Source organism: Apostichopus japonicus, chromosome 9, assembly GCF_037975245.1.
Source record: "Apostichopus japonicus isolate 1M-3 chromosome 9, ASM3797524v1, whole genome shotgun sequence".
Taxonomy (NCBI): domain Eukaryota; kingdom Metazoa; phylum Echinodermata; class Holothuroidea; order Aspidochirotida; family Stichopodidae; genus Apostichopus; species Apostichopus japonicus.
Window position 1 is genome coordinate 19296283 of NC_092569.1, and position 22651 is coordinate 19318933.

The following is a 22651-nucleotide window of genomic DNA, read 5'->3' on the forward strand; positions in this document are numbered from 1 at the left end:
ACCGCGATAACATGAGTGAGGAATCTCAATACAGTTTACAGAAACGTACTCCTGTCTTTTTCTCGTCATTTCGCTGGTTAGCTAGCTGTCTAGTGTCGCATATCTAGACGCGTCTGCGAGGGCAGCATATAAACAATGTAAACACAAATTTAATACGACAGATAAAAAAACATGTCTAAGAGGCGAAATAACCAGTTTGATTATGAAATCACGCAATGTTATGTCAATGTAAAGTGTATGCTGTTTATCGACGACGTGATATCAATTGAAAATAAAAATCATTATTAATTGGTGTAGTGATAAGGTCGGTTCGCTTTCCTCAGTAGGTGATGTCGTCACATATCTCCGTTTATACGTCTGTCATTCTTGCATGATGAGCGAACAAACAAAGATAATGAAAATAATAGAAATAACTAACGGAAATTCTACACATGTTATTTTGTAAGCACGGTCCGGCATAGTCGACAACTATAGCAACAATGATCAATAGAATAGAAAAGAATAGAATAGAACAGAATAGAACAGAACAGAATAGAATAGAATAGAACAGAATAGAATAGAACAGAACAGAATAGAATAGCATAGCATAGCATAGCATAGAATAGAATAGAATTCAGTGGCATAGGAAGGTACTTTTGAGTGGGGGGGGCTGAAGACTGATGGCCGGCCTGGGGGAGGGGTCTAAGGGGAGGGGGTCCCCCTCCCCTTTGGATTTTTTTGCATTTCCAGGTGGCCTCAGATGCAATTTGGTGCAATATAGCACACTTCAACACCCTCTCCATTTTGTGAACTTAATTTTGTATTTTCACCTGGCCTTAGATGCAATTTGGTGCTCCAAATGAAATTTTTTTTTTTCTCATTTGGAAATGAAAAAGGGGTTTTCTGACTTGCGAACCGGGGGGGGGGGCGGAATGATACTTCCGCCCCTCCACATTTTTCACTGGGGGCTGGCGCCCCCAGCCCCCCCCGGTTCCTACGCCCTTGATAGAATCCCTAAGAGCTTTGTTTGATCATTCGAATAATTACAACTTTGTTTCTCGATATATGTATTTGGATCATTTAATTTTGACGAATTACCTCATGTTCAATGGCATGACTTATCTCACCATTGAACCACTTGAGCAGATATTTTATTTCGACCCTTTTTTTTAAAACAATATTTCGAAAAAAGGAGCATGAATTGAAAATTAGTTTGGCCCACCCAGTTCGGACAATTTTTCTATCTCGTACTGTCATGTCCCGCTTCAGAGCACTCGTAGTGTCAGTACGAGCAGTATGAATATCATGTTTCTATCAGATAAAGGCAGGAACTGTTTGAACTGCCAATACTAGTGCTTTAAAGCATAATATATGAGGACAGTATAGAGTGGTGTTAGCACTAGGAAATTTTCCCAACTGGCTTGTATAGCTACTGGCTTCGCGCAATTACTTCGGAGAGACTGTACTAAACGGAGGACGCACTGACGTACAACTTTTCCCACTTTGTAGCTTAGTGAACTGCAACGGTATACGTCACTGAATGGGAGACTTTACGAGTGATATTTACCACTGGAAATGTTCTGTTATGTACACGATGATATTCACCTAGGCTTCAAGTACGTACTAATCCTACCTTACCCTAACTGTACAGGTCAACAATAACACAACCAACAACCGAGGTTACCGGTAACTGGTGAATATTATCAAAATTGTGACAAAATTTACCGTATTAGTAGAACCCATCAACTGAAAATAGGCGGTAAGGGCTGACTAAAAGTAATGCAACAAATATACTATCACTAGGGGCCTAGGCATATGCTTATATTTGATTATGATAACTTTATAATAATAATAATAATTACTTTCATAAACTTAGCTATTCAGACGTCCAGCTATTTGCAGGCGAATCAAACGCTGGCTGACAGAAGAGTAACTTAAGTTAAGGCCTAACTTAACGGGCTTTTCTCCTTTAGATATAGCTGTGTGTAAAGCTGTACCTGGTCAGAAGTCCTGTCTCCTCAGTCCTAGGCTTAGTTACATTGTATACTTAGTCTAACTTACTAAGTAGAGAAGGCCCAGGCTAGGTCCCTAACGTTCTTCTAGGTCTCGACCTAGCGTACAGTATGGATGCTAATTATTTAGCCTAAGTCCCATAAAATGCAACTGGCCAGATGGATGAAGACTCAGGTTTACAACCATTCCTAACAATAAGTGAAGCAACTGTAGAATACCCAGCAACTCATACATAGGGCATTTGAGAATGACAATAGTACATTGTTTATATGCCTACAGTAGGTCTACTCATAGCCTCAAGAGTTGCAGGGTATTCAGCAATTGAGCACAATAAGGCCTTTGTATTCTAATGTTAGTTCATATTGATAATTTCAGGTACAGCTGGAGATCATTCCTGGTACAAGTACAGCATACTCCATCTTTTAGAAGGATATTTCTGGTTGAGTCACAGTCAAATTGTTCCACTTCTCCACTGCGAAAAGCACCTTGTTAAGCCTTATGGATAGGCTATGTGTCTCCTTCAAAAGCATTTATAATTAAGATAAAGAATGATTTCCCCACTCGGACTCAGACTCCAGCAAAAAAAGATCCAGGTTTTGAAAAGATGTGTTAATACTCAATTATGCTAAGACTACTCTCAAGAAACTTTTCTTCTTAAGCCATAGATCCACAGTCAACAATTTTGAACAAAATTCTACATGGGGCACATTTTGACCTTCCTAACCAAAATATTATGTTTATGACTGTTCCAGGCATTGAACGGTTTCCCCAGGTAACCACCCGATACAGCTCCTCTCAATGGATGTTGTGAAAATATGGAAATTGACAGATGCATTGACTTATTAAATATATTTTACGATGATAACATCCGGTTGAAAGAATGAAAATGTATTTTGCAATTTTCTTTTCTGTTCCTTCTCATTTCCAGGACATGGAAAGAAATGTGTATCAGATATAACCATGCTGAGCAGTCATTGTTAACATTGCCAATCAGTGATTCAGCTAGCTGTCTATAATGCATTCATACAGTATGGAAGAACCGTTGATGGTACGGGATCTTCAGATAACAGTCACCACACCAACTGAAGACACCAGCTCAAAATGGAACAAGTAAGTCTTGAAGTTTTCATTTGATTAATCAAGGCATTGATTTGAAGCCTCACTGTTATAGCGATCAGAGTTTTCCATGTGGTTTGTGACACATACAGTACATTTCTCACATCCATACATGAACACTTATTCAAGTGCAAAGAAGAATTTCATAATTGTTTGAAATGAATTATTAGCTAGTTAAAGAATTGTTATTCGGTTGTTCTTAGAAGTAGATAAGATCATTCATGTTCAATGCTAAATATAGCTCAGTGTCTGCTGTGTACTCAAATAAAGCAGTCTGCAAATTGCCATTCCAATGTAGTCAATGGGGGATCGGAGGGGGTGGGTGGACCATGCAGTTTTGCTTTGTTTGACCTCAAATTATCTTGTGTACCTTTCTTTCCATCTACCTGTATGCAATCAGATCAGACAGAAAGTTGTGGACAGGTTTGTTGTTCATAGCAACCACTCTAACCTTTGCCGGGAGAACCATCATGCCATTGGTCGCTGTAAAAGTCGGAGACGAATTCGGTTGGAACAAAGAACAATCGGTTTGAAAAAAGTTTTTTCGTTTTTTCTCGTAAGATTTTTAATGTAGGACCAATAAAATTTTAAGTTTGATGTGGAAAAAGAAAAAAGGTTTACATACTATACCTCTCAGTTTCTCAACTTGCACTGAGAAATAAGTAAGGTAGTATCATTTCAGAAAAATGATTTAAACATTATTCAATATTATTTAAATGGAAAGAACGCTATGTACAGTCAGTAGTTCTGTGTTGCAGTTGGGGACTTGGTTGTCAGGGCCAGAAAGAACATGGTATCAGGGGTAGCTCTTAGACAGCACTACATGCCGCGAAAGTGTCCATTAGCTATAGGTTGCAATGCATCAAAAAACCCGGAACTGAAATAGATCCATGCAGGAAATGTTTGTTGATTTAGAAGTGTAATTTTAGTGCTTATCACCGATATCAGTGGTACACTTTACCTTACAGTGGTACAGTCCAGAAATTCTTAAAGGTGTAGGGATGGAGGGTGGAAAAGGAGGAAGGGGAAGGGGGGGGGAGAGGAAATTGGTAAGAGGGCAGTCAGCTATCAGTAGATATGGGAACACGTACTGTACCTCTAGAGGGAAACGTCTCGGTTTAATGTAGTCATTAGAAGGTATTATCCTTTGTTTCACATCTAAAGGGCTTTGGTTGATATTTTGAAGAAAAACAAATAATTTAAGGAAAGAAGATTATTTGTTATCACATTGTATGCTGTCACAAGGAACAGACAAGTTGCCTGTAAAGATGTGTTGCAGTTTTTTTTTTTTTAATATCATTATTTTATAAAAACAAAAAAAATCCATAACCTTGAATCTCTGTGAATGTTAAAAATATCCCAAGAGTGGTTCTCAATGTAGACTGAAAAGTGCTTCATGACTTCGGTTCCTTTCCAAATGTCTTTAAATTAGCATTGATGACATGTGTCATGTAACTACACAACACAAACTTTCGCGTCTGAGAACATGGTTTGCTACGGTTTTCATTTCAAAATATTGCACAAAACTTTCTCTCCACCATTTCAGGGCATTGTGCTGGGTGCTTTCTTCTGGGGTTATCCGTTCTTTCAAATCATCGGTGGCATAGTAAGTGACCGCATCGGTGGTGATTATGTCCTGTACAGAGCTACACTGATCTGGTCTGTAATAGCCATCATTACACCACAAGTACCTTACTACTACCATACCAAGAGAGGCACAATATCAGCCATGGCTTTCATGAGGTTTCTCATGGGTTTAACACAGGGTATGGTTTCTTTTTTTTATGTCTCTCTTTTTATTTCTTTTGGTTAAAGGAAATAAGTCTGCAATGTTAAAAATTTGCTTTAGCCTCAGGTGATATTGATAACTAAAAAAGAAGTATTAAGTTATTAGTATTAAGTACAGTAATTTAGTATTCAATACATTTTTGTTACGTAGATACAAGGCTTACAGTACTTAGCAACCACCAGATATATTGAGTACTCATATTCTAGCAAAATTCCCTGTACTTGTAGTTCTCCCTCATGAATTTGTAGTCATTCTTACACTCATATTGGAAACCAACATATAGATACTAGTGCAACATCAAATGCGCATGCTCTGGCGTGGAGCCTTGTTCTCTCCTACTCATACTAAGGTGAATTCTACTTGTACTAGTACTCATGCTGTTGTACTTGCACTCATGCTGTTGTACTCGTACTCATGCTGTTGTACTCGTACTCATGCTGTTGTACTCGTACTCATACTGTTGTACTCGTACTCTTGCTGGTGTAATCGTTCACATGCTATTGTACTGGTACTCATGCTGGTGAACTCATGCTCATGCTGTTGTACTATTACCCATGCTTGAGTACTCGTACTCATGCTGTTGTACTCTTACTCATTCTGTTGTACTCGTACCCATGTTGTTGTACTCGTACTCATGCTGCTGTTGTACTCGTACTCATGCTGGTGTACTCTTTGTCATGCTGTTGTACTGGTACCCATGCTGTCGTACTCATACTTATGCTGTTGTACTGGTACTCATGCTGTTGTACTCGTACTCATGCTGTTTTACTCATACTTATGCTGTTGTACTGGTACTCATGCTGTTGTACTCGTACTCATGCTGTTTTACTCATACTTATGCTGTTGTACTGGTACTCATGCTGTTGTATTCGTACTCATGCTGTTGTACTCGTACTCATGCTGTTGTAACCATACTCATGCTGTTGTACTGGTACCCATGCTGTTGTACTCATACCCATGCTGTTGTACTGGTAGTCATGCTGTTGTACTGGTACTCATGCTGTTGTACTGGTAGTCATGCTGTTGTACTGGTATTCATGCTGTTGTACTCGTACTCATGCTGTTGTACTCGTACTCATGCTGTTTTACTCATACTTATGCTGTTGTACTGGTACTCATGCTGTTGTACTCGTACTCATGCTGTTTTACTCATACTTATGCTGTTGTACTGGTACTCATGCTGTTGTATTCGTACTCATGCTGTTGTACTCGTACTCATGCTGTTGTAACCGTACTCATGCTGTTGTACTGGTACCCATGCTGTTGTACTCATACCCATGCTGTTGTACTGGTAGTCATGCTGCTGTACTGGTACTCATGCTGGTGTCCTCGTCTACTACAAGTTTGACATACACATGTACTCTACTGTATCAGGTTTTGATCTAATTAATTTAGATAGAACATAGGTGACTAGGGTTAAGAGCTGTTCAAGTTTCATGGTGTAAATAGCCAGGTTCAATCTTGAGTGACATTTCTAGAAAAAATATTTTATCCAAACTTGACATTTTGAGGTGAATTATGCTATGATTTTCTCACTGTGATTGTTGTTGCCTGGTGCAAGGAAGAAGATGCTTCTTTACGTACAACTGCTTGATTAGGTCAACTCAGAACTATGTTTTACTCAAATTAAGATTCAAATTATATTTTGTTTCTCTAATCAGGTGTTCATTATCCATCTGTTAGCAGTCTCATAGGCCAGAGGGTTACGATAAGTCACAAAGCTACTACAGTGGGCATTGTTTTTTCAGCCAGCTCATGTGGGTAAGTTTGAATGCACAAATACCACATCTCACCACCCTAGACCCATTTCCCACCTTAGGCAGATTAGAAATCATTACCTTCTTTTCAAAACTGTCTCCTTTTTGCAGACCCTTTTTTTAATGGAAGCCCAGGCTACATCCTGGAAAAGGGGTTGGGGATGTAAAGAAAGAGAATAAAATCAAATATTTCAAGTGAAACTTGAACGGTTAATGAACCATATTTTTAGATCAAATAAGTCTATGAAAGAAAAAAGAAAAGAAACTAGCTTCTCAAGGGCACATGAGGTTCTTAAAAAGAAGAAGAGTTAAATGGCATTTTGCTTAGCATCTCAAAGAAAGATCGGAACAATGTAAGCTATACTTTACTGAATACTATGTTGATGTACATGATTTATTCCTCGATTATATTTTGATCACTACAAATCAAGTTTTTACCACAAGTATTTGTCAGTAATTTTTGTCGTCATCTTTTCATTTCCACAGAACTTTATTTACTGGTAGCGTCGGATCCATACTATTAGAGAGATATAATTGGCGTATCGTCTTTTACACAATCGGAGGCTTGGGGATAGTACAAGCAGTCATCCTAAGATATTTTGCAAAGAGGCAAACCAAACGATTAAATGTTCGAGAACTTTCCAGCAACAGGAGAGAAAAATCAAAAGTACAGAGCAAAGATGCTCTGAAGCAGCTTTTGAGGCATCGTGCATTCTGGGCACTGTTAGTATCACACAGCAGCGGGGTCTTTGTCTTCTTCATACTCGTCAACTGGTTTCCGACTTATTTCACGGAGTCTTTTCCAGATGCAAAGGTCAGGTTTACAAATACCGGAATGGAGACATGGTGGAGCCAGGCGTGATGGGAGGGGTAGGGGGAGTCAGAGAGGTATAGCCCGGGGTCGTTAAGGAGGCTGAGGAGAGATGGGATAGAATAATGTATTTTCAGTTTCAGATTAAACTTAACTAAATATATATGACTTCAAAAAGGACCCTGGTGACACAACTTTCCCCAGTCCTGACTTGGCTAGGTCACTACCACTTGTGTGTGGGTGTGCATTCTCTCTGGTAACATGATTATCATAAACTCACTTATCACACAATGACCCTAGCATACCATGTGCCTTATGTTTGGTATGTGTTCGCCATGCTCAGTAACCTTTTTTCCTGTGCGTGTTTGGTCCCTTCTGTTTCTGTTACTTGTCATTGAGCCTTTGAAGAAGATCCTGCTAGGATCGAAACGTCAGGCCAACTTACTTTTACACATTCTCTTACACAGGCTCTCTAGTGGATAAGCAGTTTGCTAACAGTTTTATTTTATTTTGATTATATTTTGAATGAACTTCTTTGTTTTTATCCATTCAGTCCTGGATATTTAACGTCATTCCATGGATAGTCGCTCTTCCTGGTTCTATAGGAGCTGGCTGGTTGGCCGATTCACTCATAGGACGCAAATATTCCGTGGCCACATCTAGAAAATTTATTCATGTAAGTGTGTTTCAATATCCAGGCACTATACTGTACCTTTCCATTGCACTAACTTCATTGTGTGGCAACATCAACAGGGAATATGTACAGTTTCAAAGAGACTTTACCCTAATGTTGCTTTTCAAATGAGACTATTTGGAATCTGTTTTGAAAGTTAACATTTATCTTCTTCATTTTTCATGTGTTTCAGACCAGCAAAGCTTAAACATGCGAGTGATCCGGTCAAAATTATTAACGATGTTTTCTGGTCGTCCCTTGGACAACCAGAAAACTCTAATAATTTGGTTCAATGTTAGAACTGCTATTTACTTTGGTTGTCTGAGAAATGAAGCAGAACGACCATTCAGTACACTGTAGGAAAGAGAAGTAGGTTTGGTGACTAGAACACCAGCCAGTAAAAATCTACCTTATGGTGGATCATGGGCCAACCACTACCACCCCGGTATCTCCAAATTTATGCCAACCACTATTTTGTTCCTCCCAGTATCTCCAAAGTAATGGAGGGTGAAACCAATTTTATCATTTTACCTATTTGGGGGGTTACAAGGCCATCCAAAATTTGAAGAAATTAAAGAACTAGGTGACCGACTGCCAGATGACCTCCAAAGCTGGTTTTGGTCGTCCGAACAGAAAGTTGCTCATCCCAGATAACTGGAAGACCATTATGGTGGATCATGGGCCAACCACTACCACCCCGGTATCTCCAAATTTATGCCAACCACTATTTTGTTCCTCCCAGTATCTCCAAAGTAATGGAGGGTGAAACCAATTTTATCATTTTACCTATTTGGGGGGTTACAAGGCCATCCAAAATTTGAAGAAATTAAAGAACTAGGTGACCGACTGCCAGATGACCTCCAAAGCTGGTTTTGGTCGTCCGAACAGAAAGTCGCTCATCCCAGATAACTGGAAGACCATTATGGTGGATCATGGGCCAACCACTACCACCCCGGTATCTCCAAATTTATGCCAACCACTATTTTGTTCCTCCCAGTATCTCCAAAGTAATGGAGGGTGAAACCAATTTTATCATTTTACCTATTTGGGGGGTTACAAGGCCATCCAAAATTTGAAGAAATTAAAGAACTAGGTGACCGACTGCCAGATGACCTCCAAAGCTGGTTTTGGTCGTCCGAACAGAAAGTTGCTCATCCCAGATAACTGGAAGACCATTATGGTGGATCATGGGCCAACCACTACCACCCCGGTATCTCCAAATTTATGCCAACCACTATTTTGTTCCTCCCAGTATCTCCAAAGTAAATGGAGGGTGAAACCAATTTTATCATTTTACCTATTTGGGGGGTTACAAGGCCATCCAAAATTTGAAGAAATTAAAGAACTAGGTGACCGACCGCCAGATGACCTCCAAAGCTGGTTTTGGTCGTCCGAACAGAAAGTCGCTCATCCCAGATAACTGGAAGACCATTATGGTGGATCATGGGCCAACCACTACCACCCCGGTATCTCCAAATTTATGCCAACCACTATTTTGTTCCTCCCAGTATCTCCAAAGTAATGGAGGGTGAAACCAATTTTATCATTTTACCTATTTGGGGGGTTACAAGGCCATCCAAAATTTGAAGAAATTAAAGAACTAGGTGACCGACTGCCAGATGACCTCCAAAGCTGGTTTTGGTCGTCCGAACAGAAAGTCGCTCATCCCAGATAACTGGAAGACCATTATGGTGGATCATGGGCCAACCACTACCACCCCGGTATCTCCAAATTTATGCCAACCACTATTTTGTTCCTCCCAGTATCTCCAAAGTAATGGAGGGTGAAACCAATTTTATCATTTTACCTATTTGGGGGGTTACAAGGCCATCCAAAATTTGAAGAAATTAAAGAACTAGGTGACCGACTGCCAGATGACCTCCAAAGCTGGTTTTGGTCGTCCGAACAGAAAGTCGCTCATCCCAGATAACTGGAAGACCATTATGGTGGATCATGGGCCAACCACTACCACCCCGGTATCTCCAAATTTATGCCAACCACTATTTTGTTCCTCCCAGTATCTCCAAAGTAATGGAGGGTGAAACCAATTTTATCATTTTACCTATTTGGGGGGTTACAAGGCCATCCAAAATTTGAAGAAATTAAAGAACTAGGTGACCGACTGCCAGATGACCTCCAAAGCTGGTTTTGGTCGTCCGAACAGAAAGTCGCTCATCCCAGATAACTGGAAGACCATTATGGTGGATCATGGGCCAACCACTACCACCCCGGTATCTCCAAATTTATGCCAACCACTATTTTGTTCCTCCCAGTATCTCCAAAGTAATGGAGGGTGAAACCAATTTTATCATTTTACCTATTTGGGGGGTTACAAGGCCATCCAAAATTTGAAGAAATTAAAGAACTAGGTGACCGACTGCCAGATGACCTCCAAAGCTGGTTTTGGTCGTCCGAACAGAAAGTCGCTCATCCCAGATAACTGGATGACCATTAGAAATATGACCCTGTTGGTGATATTTGTTGTGCAGTGCTGTTTTACATGAGTTATTAGGTAACAGACTTGACTTGTTGTTCTTGAGCTGTGTTAATTATGCACATATTGTAGTTTTACCTATTTGAAGGTTATATGATAGGTAAGCTAATGTTTATACTTAATCCCTACTAAGTAGCAAAGAGCAAAGAATACTAATTAAAATAATAGATCTTTTAATTCTCTTTTCTTTTTTTTAAATTCTTTTCCAGACATTAAGTTGTTTAGGACTAGCTTTTCCTCTTTTTCTTATCGGATACTCAAGAAGCTTCACCTTTAGTCTCATCTTAGCAGCGATCGCTCTCTTCGGTCAGGCTTTGAGCAACGGAGGTACCCCCGTCAACCCTAACGATATAGCGCCATCCCATGCAGGCATGGTCTTTGGTGAGTCTAATTTAATAGGACTGCGCTGGAACATACATTGACACCCTCTATGTGTATATATTTGTTTTATAAAATATTTTCTAGGAGAGCAAATCTGCATGGTCATCCCCAAAAAATAATATGAGCTTTATTAATTTGATTATGTTCCCCTGCAGAACGATAAATTGCCCTTCGAAGATATTCAACTATTAAAAAATGCTATATCTTTGGAATACTCCTTTAATATTAATAACATATTTGATTTTTATATAGTGCTTTACACCAGCGATAGGTCTCAAAGCGCTTTACAGACGTTATATTACCCCTGGTCAATGATAACCTGTCCCAGAGACAATCCTTCCAGTCGGCAGCAGTTATATACTGCGCCCAATGACAAGCTACCTCACAGGTACCCATTTAACCCTTGGGTGGAGAGAGGCAAGTGAGATAAAGCATCTTGCCCAAGGACACAACGTAATGAATTAGGCTGGAATCGAACCAGCAATCCTTGGATCACGAGTCCGACGCCTTAGCCAATTAATTGGCCACCACGCTCTTTAAGACTTAATTGATGATGACATCATCTTCTTGGTGCAGGCCCTAAAACTTGTTGTTTCAACTTACCAACAGAGCACCCTTGGATGGCATTCAACACCAATTGCCCTTGATAAATTTGAACATTTCATTTGAGGCCATATAAAAGTTTTATATTTTTCTCATCTTGCTTTGTGTTGCATCTGAGGAACTGACCTGCTTGTCTGTATATTGAAACTATAAAGTCCAGTCCCCTTATGTTGATGCACCTTGGGCGTTTCTTAAAATGCTTAAGTTCCAAAGTGTTATAAAAATACAACCTGCACTGATAGCTGTGGTTTTTAATGGTCTAAAAAAATGCAAATTTTTTTCCCCCCTAAAACATGCTTTAACATCAGTTTGTATGTCATATCACATGTGGTTTACAAAATGAGGTTAAATTTGCCAAAGCATGATTAATTTATTCAATAAGTTGTAACAAAAATTCCATTTTTCAAACAATGCACCATTTCTAATATAGTAACTATTACTGTAGGGATGTGACAGAGAGTACTGACTGAAATTACACAGAGTTCAACATAAACTTTTTTTTTGCTTTCTGGATTGGGTTAGGCTAAACTGCCTACCGTTGTATAACACTATAATTGTTTCCATTATTCAAAGGCATCATCAATACAGTTGCCGCAGTGCAGGGTTTTACAGGCACCTACCTGGCTGGTTACATCTTACACATGACAGAAAGCTGGTCCAGAGTCTTCAGCATGGCCGGTGGGGTAACATTACTGTCCTGGCTGGTGTTTGTTATATATGGGCAGGGTACCTCTATCATTGATTGATGGAGGAACCAGACATGGTGTAGCGGGCAGTCAAGAAGTTGAGATACACAAAGAGTGGAAGAGACAAAACTAAAAATTGTCGATTGCTATTGGAAAGGAAGGAAAATATATCCAGCGTGGTAATTTTTCCAAAATTGGTCAGTTTTCTCACAGTGATGAAGAAGAAGAATGTTAATGAAGTTTCTTTCAATTTGGTGGTTGTCATAGAGTTATATCAAACCCAGATAATAGTACATTGTTGGTACTGGTGGAGGAAATTGACACAGATTTTATATCAAATTTAGAGAAAAAGGCATAAAAAGTTAATTTAACAACTTGCATGGTCATTGTTGATACATTAATTAAAAAGAGAAAGAAACTGTTGTCGAAAGCCTGAGCAGGTAGTGTACCCCTCTACCTTTCACTTCACACTGAAAGGTAACTTTTTATTTAACAATAAAAGGTACAGAGAAAAGCTGCTTCAAAAATAATCTGTAATTGTCAAAATGTCTGAAATTCGAATTTAATAGTGGAATGATTCTTGGTTGTTATGATTGAAACTGTAAGTTTGATAACAGCTGTTCTAAATTCCAGCAAAACAAGAGAGAGATAAAGGAAGCAATTAAATTTAAACTGGAAGTCGTTAGGAGTGGATTGGGAGGGTGTCCATTGTGACTGAAAGCATATTGCTGCCGGAGCATCCGACCACCTTTTCGTTCTTGGTGGCTAAAATTTCTTTTTTGAAAAAAATATTCTTGTTCGTTGCTAGTACAAGTTAAACTTGAGTATGACAGAATTTTTTCTTTTAAATAAATCTTGTCTGTTCTTTTGCAATACCTTGAGAAAAAGTTGTGACTTTTCAAAGGATACAAGAGGGCTTGGTCTTAGCCTATAAAAATGTACTTAGTAGATTTATGGTACAAAAACCCTTACTAGACTAAATTCTGCATAGAAATGTGGCATTACAGGTACTTTAATCTTTTCCTGGTACCAATATTCCTTGTAAGACTGCCAGAGCCTTGTTTAGTTTGTGATGCTTTAACAAGATTTAGAACATGAGGTTCAGCCATAGCTACACATCCATCGTGGAAGGAAGCATTTCAAGAGTGTCAGAGAAGTGCGTTCAGTGCGTTGTTATTTACAAAGCTCTGCGGTGGCCAGTAATAGCAAATCTAGCACTTCTGGGGGTCATTTTTGTATAGTCCCGCTAAGTTGTCATTGTCAATGACCACTTGGCCAATGACTACCAGAGATGGTAGATAAGGGTAGATGGACTCAATTTCCTTTCATACAAATGAATGGCAACCATCCCCTCTTAGTATACACAAAGCAGCTTTGCTGCATTTCATATTTTAATATGCCAGTAATTTTGTTTTGAAATCTTTTAAAAGAACAATAATCAAATTTCTTTCCTCTTTTTAATAGTGGTTTGATAATTTCTCAGTGAGCTTCCTTTTTTTCTTTTTTCTTGAAATATCAACTTCTAATTTTAAAAAGCACGAAACTGAAAATATAAATGAAAGTTGATATAAACGACCAATGTTTTTTAAGCTAATAATAAGTTTAAAATTGTTTTTTTTTTTTAAAAAAGCAGCTGAGATTAGAAGGTCTCATTTTAACTGTGAACATCTAGTTTCATTTTTCATACACTAGTTGTTTTGTGAGTTTTTAACCGAGGTCTAACTATTTCAGGATTTTGTGTTGAAAAGTATGAAAAGAAGATTGACACTTCAGGTTGAAGTTCTCCTTGCTATATATATATATATATATATATATATATATATATATATATATATATATATATATATATATATATATATATATATATATATATATATATATATATTGAAGTGCATTTTTAGGTGACAAATCTGATAGGTGCTTACTCTGTCGTGAAATTACTTCACTCCAGAAAATATCTTATCCTCAGTCGATGAAGGTTTAGATGAAGGCTTTTTCAAGTTTTTAATTTCTACTTCTAAATTAAATCTACATATTTTATTAAGTTATGTCCATTATAAAAAAATATGACTTATTCTTTTTACTTGCTTTTATCCAATCTTGCTAGGTCACATGCCTGTATTAAAATATGTCAAAACCAGTAAGAAAGAACCAAATCCTTGACAGGGATAGTTTAAAGTTGTTTCTTGAATCCAGGGTTCATTGTTCAGTGACACAGACCTCCAAGTTTATTGTCAACAGACAGTGGGATATTGTCTGCAAGAAATTGCAGATTTCATATGCTTTCGCCTGCTCACATATGGTAATTTATTTTAATCCATCTTGAGGTCAATTATGAACTTTTCACACATTCTCTGCTTATTTTGCCCATTTTAACTTAAACTTTATTAAACCATTAATGTAAGATCTGATTGAATACTGTTTTTTTACAGAGGCTCAGAAGTATTATCGAATTATATATCCAGCCAACACAAAACGTTATCATAACATTTTTTAAAGAGCCTCTAAAATATGTTTTTATATCGTTAAATGTGGTGTTATAAAAACGTCGGCGTAAGGTTATTATGAGATATTAATGTTATATTCATGTTTTAACAATAAAATGTTTTGAAATAATAGCCTGAAAACGTTTTCGTGACATATTTATTACACCACAATTAACGTCATCAAAACAAAAGATGAAACGTTTTAATAACACTTTAAAAACGTTTTTGTGTTTGCTGGTAGAGTCCCTGGCATGAGACATGCTGATGGAAGGAGGCCCCAACCTACTTGGTCATATCCACTCAAAAGAACCAGTACTCTACCACAACCCCCAGCCAGCCCCACCCCATCCCCCTCCCACCATCTAAAAACTGTTGTCTTATGCTGATTGATATCGTGAGCACAAAAGAGCACTCAAAATGTGCTAATGTAATAAGAGGCTTTTTATTGACACACCTTTAGTGACAACTTTCACTATATTTTAAAAGCTTCCTCTTCCTCCATAGTAACAAAGTGCTAAGCTACCTGATAATATCTTTTAAATGAATATCTTTTAAATATATTAAAATGTCAACAAATACTTTGTACTCTCATTTCTTAAGTCATCTTTTTCTATTTGTGTAATTATTTTATTGTAGTTTATGAATGAATATTGGGAAATGTTGGAAGTAATGGTTAAGTATTAGTCGATCATTGTATGTGGCCTGATACAATAAGCATGCAAAAACTGTAAATTATTTATCTCTCAAGTGGGAATTGGGTACGTTCACCCCCCCCCCCCCCAAAAAAAAGGAGAAGAAATAAGCCCCTTTTTGGCCCAGTGGTGTGCAATTAACAACTAATTAAAAACATAACTGTGTGATAAACAAATGCAATGACAGCACCATATTGCATCCATGCACCCTTATCCAAACAACAATATCACACCCCTCTCCAGGGGCGTAAGTCATCCAACAGTTATGTCCCCTCTAAAAAATAACCTGCCTATAAGCCTGTATGTGAATATTTCATCCGGTCACAGCCTAATTTAAATTGTTGTTGTAGTGATTATGTTGAGATGCAGACAATTGGCATAATTTTGCTATACTTGCAATTTATAACTAATCCGCATAAGCTACCAATAAACTCAAAACTCCAGCAATGATGTTCCTTTTTTATTTTATTTTTATAATTTATTTCGTTGTCCTTCAATAACAACAGCTGGTGCGTCAATAGTACAGAGGTTAGATCATGGAGTTGTTAGTGCATACCTTGATGTACGGTAGCCAAGGAGCTCCCATGTGCGTATAAGGTTCCATTGACAGCCCACCAGGAAACTGTGAACCCTGCTTTATCCAGAATGGTCTCTGTCCAGGGGTGGCTGCGGTCCCAATTCTTCAGTAGATTTGATTATATCAGACTTTTCACCCCTCTCCATAGTCGACCCTACTGGTTTTCATCAAAGTACTTACTTCTTCCAATCCTACTTTATGTAGATAATCGTATATTGCTGACTATAGCAACACGTGATTTAAAAAGCAAATTGATGTGAACGTGTGGGTATCACCTGAGTTTACGTTAGCAATAATGGTGGTAAGTGATATGACATGGCCTTAGTCAATTGTATGAAAATTTTCAGACTGTTTCAGTTAAAGTATGGTTCAGAGAGGTAAATCTATTATTGACATGTTAAAAGCAGGTTCTTTTTCCAACTAGCTGCTTAGTAGAGAAGGATATAGGAGGAGGGGAAGTGGGGTGGGGAGGGGTGGGGTGAGACAGACTTCCGTTGGCGGGCATTGTAAATCTGGTTGCTAGGCTATATCCTATGTAGTACTTTGCTAAGATATGCAGGCTCCCGTTTATAAATACGTAACCAAAAGCAGATTGTAATATTTCGATGTAGGCCTACTACGTACTAAACGGCTATGTTCAACGTGTTTACGTTTAATGTTGACATCCAATTTTGTCGAAGTTAGCTATCTACTGAATTTCGGCCATGTCATATGTCAGACGTACCCGTACTTGCTGTAGCAATTGTCCAAAATAAATATTTTGCAGCTAAGCCTCGCCGAAGTGTTTGACTTGATTTAAGGCTCTGCCACCTCGGAATCGTGAAACAATGAACAGTTCTGAATGCAAATACACAGAGCTTAATAAAATGAATCATTATCACCAACTACGGATAAAACAATGACAGTTGTTATCAGAAGCCTTTTGTTTGTTCCTGTCCGTCGTATGTCATATTGTTTGATTTTAACTTAAATGTTATCTGCGGTTCGCAACTGATTGGCATATTCACACCGCAGTCTTGAGTGCACCAATGGTTGAATGATATAGCCTAGTGATAACTGCGGGATCTTTAACAATAGCTACTTATAAATCTTCATATAGAACGAGCTGTGTTACACTGCACTGACAGAACCTATAGCAAATAGTCCTACATATCAAATCCCATGCAGTCAAATATCCACTGGCGACCACAGGGGAGTTGTCTCACTAATTGAAAATGTTTCAGTTTCCGGGGGATATCCCTCACCCCCACGGACCCACTAGGTGTATACAAATATTCCAATGTGTTGTTTGCTTTACTGTATCGCTATCAGGATGGTGTGTCCCTATCTAACGTAGTCGGAGGGGGGGGGGGGATGGGGTGGGGGAGGGATTTGACATCATGTGCACGTCAGTGATGAGTCGATTGGCTGGGATACCATCCTCTTAGCCCATCGTCCGGTCAGCAGCTTTTTACAAAAAAAAAGACTTTATCCCTTTACAACCCGTCCCAACTCCAGCAAATCTACCTGGTCTATGCTGCGACCGTGTAAAAACCTCGTCCCTATCAAAGCGCACACGAACACGCGTACGTTAGCTCCTCGTTTTCTGATGTTAAATATTAGGTCAAACCGCATTTGTACTTCGCAACAGTTCATGGTACCGTTTCTTATATGTTATATAATATGATAATATATATATATATATTTATATATATTAATATATATATATATATATATTGGATGATATTCGGTCAAGTTGGACATGCATGGGGTGAAGTGACATGCCCTCACATCAACCTTGCCATCATGCTGGGCATAGCTAATTATAGCGCAATTCTTGCACGAAATGACCCTGGTGACTTATGTTAAATCTTAAAACCTTCGAAATCAACTTTGTTTTAATCAAGCTGGGCACATCAAAATATTTTTAGTTTATTCCAGATGGGTGTTATAGTTTAACGTCACAATGCATCTACAAATATTCGTATGTCGACTCAATACATGATTGTTGTGTTTGTTTAGTTAGAATACTTAAATACGTTAGTTTATCATTGTTTGAATGACAACGAAACCTTCCTGTAATAGCTCAGGAATGCTAATCTTATCCAGATGGCAGGAAGGAGAGCTGGAATTGGAATATTTAAGGTTTAGTTTTTTCCTTGTTTTCCCTCGAAATTTTTGTTATTCTGTCAGGACTCTTCTCAGAGACAGGTTAGCATTTATCCAACGAAATCTTGCAATGTTGTGACATATGGTGTATACATATTATGTAAGATGTGAAGAAGTAATATATATATATATATCATGTATATATGGTTGTGTAGTTAGATGGAATTGATGTAATTGATGTACTTGGCTGAAAGCCCAGTCAATCTTTCCTCATTTTCCACGCACAATTTGCAGATTTGTCGAAAAATGTCAATGCCGGTGTCAAACTCACAATTTTGTGGTATGACTCCCAGGACGGCAAGTCGAGCAACTTACATGCAGTCCGACGCGGCGGATAGCTTCATTCGCCTATAGTATGTCCGGGGACATTTTGGGGCATCTTTCCTACAGGCCTATATCTGAGGCCCTGGGGTCATTCCTTGACTGACTTGGTGCAATATAATGTGCCCATTTCGAAGTAAATGTATTCACAGATTGTTAGTTGCCATGGGTTTGAACAAATGAGGGGTATTCTAACCTGAAATATAGAGCAAAATGGGGCTGGGGTTTCCAGTTCGCCGCATCATTTGTCAACTTGCACTGGGTTCTAATGTTGATGTCAATTGGAATCACTAATAACAGAAATAATCCACCAAAAATTAAGGCCGCATGATTTTTATTGCAGATTTCCTGAGTGACGAATTTGTAATTTTCTCCCGAAATCACGCAACTTGATGGCTGCTATCCAGCCTGCAGCTGGCAAGTGCCAACTCCAGCGATCTGGCAGGTATTGAAATTTGAAATTTTCTTGGTATACGCTGCGCGCCAACCGATGGTGGCGCTCCGCTTAGATAGTACTTGCGGCCGGAATACTCGAATCGATTACGTCCCCCCCCCCCCCCACACGTTTCAAATCGGATTGACGCCCCTGCTTACAAGGCTTGGGAAGTGTCATTTCCGACAATCTAGGAGGCCTTTTAGCTAAAAAATTTGGTACGCCGCCAAACCATGGTGGCGCTCCGCTTAGATAGTAACAAGACGCCCTCCCAGGAAATGGTCAAGCCCCCCAGCGCCCCCCACTGAAAAAAATCCTGGCTGCGCCACTGTTGGATGCTTTTAAAGAGAGAAGATATATCTTCTTCTTTTTTTGCGACTACTCTGATATTCCAGGAAGAGGAGGGGCAAGTGGCTCCCTTGCCCCCCCCACCCCCCTCCCCCTGTGGATGGCCACGAACGGGAGTTGGTCCATCAACTTAGGGATAAGTTTAACAGCCAGTTGATTGCTCGTCGTATCATTTTGCATACGGAATAGCAGTAATATTACGACAGCATATTCTTGTGCATTGATGCCAAACGTTCTATGAACGTTATTAAAAACCACCAAGTATTAGTTTAGCCGATACAAGATCAAATGTTGGCGTCCAGGTCATTTTTCTATTGTAGTATTAATCATAGGCGTAGGCGTCGGGGACGAGTGGGGCTGCACCTCCCTCCCTCCCCCCCCCCCACCCCTAACATGATATTTCCGTGAAAATTCGGGCAACATGCTGATATTGTTTCGGGCACTGCAAAAAAAGAAAAGAAAAAGAAAATAACTGCAATTATCTTGTTTGATGAGAGTTAGTTGTTCCGTAGAAAACTCAACCTCAGGTTATAACCGTCAGTCTAATATATTAGACTGACGTTCTAAGCTTACCCGACTAGTCTGCCATTGATGTTGCGGAGTTATGACACATAAATACTACCAAAGAAACGCATATCAGACATGTCGGGTGTGCATACGTCCACCCCTCCTTTTGTTTTAAACGCAATATATACTACACACACACGCACACACAAAGTAGTGAAGTTATTAGCACAACCTTATAGGTGTAAACCTAGCCAATAATACCTGATGTATGGCTAAAATAAGCCTCATAATGCACTACCGTATTTCGTGTCAGAAATGTTCTATTTGGGAAGGGGAAAGGGAAGGGGAGGGGGGGGAGTGGTTGTACCCCATCCAATTGCACAGGAGTCGTCTTCAACGACCCCAGGACCAAAAGCCTCACTCATTTTTTTAAAGTCCTCGATCCGCCCTGCTACCGGTATTAACACCGTATAATATGCCATGGCTGTATCTAGTACCGTATATAAAGAGGTACTCGTGGTTCCATCTGGAATTAGCATAATTTCTTCAAAACCTTTACTTTTGTCGGGAGAGTAATTCTTCCAAGAAAATAATGGAATGAGGGTAGGTATATATACCCTTTGAATAGTGTGTTATGGTTATTGTGTATAGTGACGCCAATGATAAGGACAAAATCAATGAAGGTTGCACACGATCAGATGTTCTTCAACAGCGACCTTTGTCAACACGTGTAAATAACGGGATATCTTGTAAAGTGAAGGTACTGCGAAGCTCAATATATGCAAGACACGGATATGCGCCTAGTGTGCCATAAGTAATGAAATCAACATTTGTCGAACTAAAAGCTCAGTGGTTAACGCCGGTGCCTTCCAATCATAAGGTCCCCGGTTCGAGTCACTCCAAGATTAATGTATATCGTCCAGTTACAGAGTTGTTGACAATTGACAATTCATAATCATGGACGTTAAATATGAATGTAAGAGACTGACTTTGGTCATCTTGCGACTTTGTTAAGCCAATGAGGCTTCTTCGCGAGTTCCTGCTTGCATGCAGGAGGATCTAAAATACATACTTACAAATTGACATATATCAGTTTCTCGTGCTCTGATTGGATGAAATCGACGCCCATAGAGTGCCATAAGTCTTGAAATCGACATAAATTGGCATATGTTGGTTTCTCGTACTCTCGCAGGCTCTGATTGGTAAAAATTTCGAAATAATTCGAATTAATTTGACACGCACACGTATGTCCTCAAGCTTTGACCTTTGACGCATTATGTAGGGAGGCATTTTGCTCAAAATCCACTATAGGGGCGAACACAAATTTTCTCAAACAGAAACCTTTGACAACACGTAGATAAGTATGGAGTATCTTAGTAAAGGCACTGTGGAACTCAGTGTACCTAGATAAGTAGGCGAATGTGCTCAAGCAGTGACCTTTGGCATCACGTATACAATACAGGTAGCCTACCGTATATTATTGAAGTCAAGGAACACGGAAGCCCATGATATGTACCATGGAATTAAACGAACGTGCGTATTGCAATGACCTTTGACACCACGCATGTATATGTTAGGGGATCTTGTACTGACCATAGGACACATAGGCTATTGGTGAAACGGGACTTTTTGAGACGATGAAACACCATCAATGATTCCAATGAAAAATTGAACAGCCTCTTTAATGAAATCTAGTTTATAGACTGACCTACCGAGACAGAGATAGTACAGTTTGTAAACATTTAACTTCTAAGGTCAATTGTTGAATAACAGATAAGAAAAGGCGTAAATACTAAACAGCATAAACAAAAATAATGATAACGTAGTAAGGGAATAAATGAGTATAAACAACCCAAACTGGCCTTTGAATCGTCCGTGAGATATACATATCACGTTCCTATCAGTGTGGTTCAAATGACGGGTATATGAGTGATCAACTCTGCACGTGTAGATCTTCAGTGTGACCACCATTACTACCCAAGGGTAACCCCAATACAAACAACACGAACAGAGGGCTGTTGTTAGTGTAGTGCGCATGCGCGCTACAGTAGTCAAGGCATCACATGCCAACTGAACGATACCTCCATGACTGGTCGTTGAAACTTAAAGTTTCATATAGTCCCTGTACTTTTGCAGTTTCAGAGGCTAGCTGCGTAGGTAAATTATTCTGAGCCTCATGTGAGCGCCCTCACTTTGTAGGTACCTACATTACTATACTCTCTGGTGTGCTGTCCGCCCAAAAAATTACGCCATGAACAACCGAAAAGTTCTCCCTAATACTGCAAGCACTCGACGCACACTACAATACTGCGTATTTGCCGGAAAATATTGTTGTCTCTAGGATTGCCTTTGCCTACAAGCTGGCCGTATTATATACACACATTTGTTAAAGGACTTAAACCACAAAATTAATTTTGACATGTTGGAGACCATTAAATACACTGCTACCAGTCCAGGTTGTAATTCAATACCACTTATAGTTTTTGAGAAATTAATCCTTTAAAAAATCTGAAATTCATAAATGTAGGTGACTGGATTACTTACTCTGACACCACACAGCCCTTTGGGTCAGTTTCTCAGATGCAACACAAAGCTCAATGGGAAAACAACACTAAGTTTACGGCCAAAAATAACATGGTCTACATTGTATTATCAATTCTAATAACTCATAACTTTTCTTTTAATTTCATTTTTAATAACAGAGCATTGTTGCATTGTGCACTGTTCTTGAAAAACAGCACTAAATGTCTTATGTTTTATCAAATTGTACCTTTAGTTTTGTTGCATGTGAGGAACTGACGTAATGATCAGTGTGTTGGACGGCTACTACATGTATA

General features: G+C 39.0%; 1 protein-coding gene across 4 annotated transcripts; it reads left to right on the top strand.

Moving 5' to 3' along the window:
- Positions 1-1517: 1517 nt before the first annotated feature.
- LOC139974118 (voltage-gated purine nucleotide uniporter SLC17A9-like) lies at positions 1518-13922 on the top strand. 4 transcript variants are annotated; one of them, XM_071981044.1, is made up of 9 exons: positions 1518-1672; positions 2921-3102; positions 3509-3635; positions 4655-4874; positions 6559-6658; positions 7141-7468; positions 8019-8141; positions 10842-11013; positions 12190-13922. In XM_071981044.1, the coding sequence occupies exons 2-9, from the start codon at positions 3008-3010 to the stop codon at positions 12360-12362; spliced, it is 1338 nt and encodes a 445-aa protein (XP_071837145.1). In that variant the 5' UTR covers positions 1518-1672; positions 2921-3007; the 3' UTR covers positions 12363-13922. The 4 variants fall into 4 exon arrangements, with proteins under 4 accessions (XP_071837145.1, XP_071837146.1, XP_071837144.1 ...); XM_071981045.1 differs by having other exon boundaries at positions 1535-1755; XM_071981043.1 differs by having other exon boundaries at positions 1535-1738.
- Positions 13923-22651: the final 8729 nt, after the last annotated feature.

Excerpts from the sequence above, each read along its gene's own strand:
- LOC139974118 (XM_071981044.1), top strand. The coding sequence starts at position 3,008 with ATGCATTCATACAGTATGGAAGAACCGTTGATGGTACGGGATCTTCAG. Across the intron at positions 3,636-4,654 it reads GTTGGAACAAAGAACAATCG|GGCATTGTGCTGGGTGCTTT; the intron begins GTTTGAAAAAAG and ends CCACCATTTCAG. Across the intron at positions 4,875-6,558 it reads TCTCATGGGTTTAACACAGG|GTGTTCATTATCCATCTGTT; the intron begins GTATGGTTTCTT and ends TTCTCTAATCAG.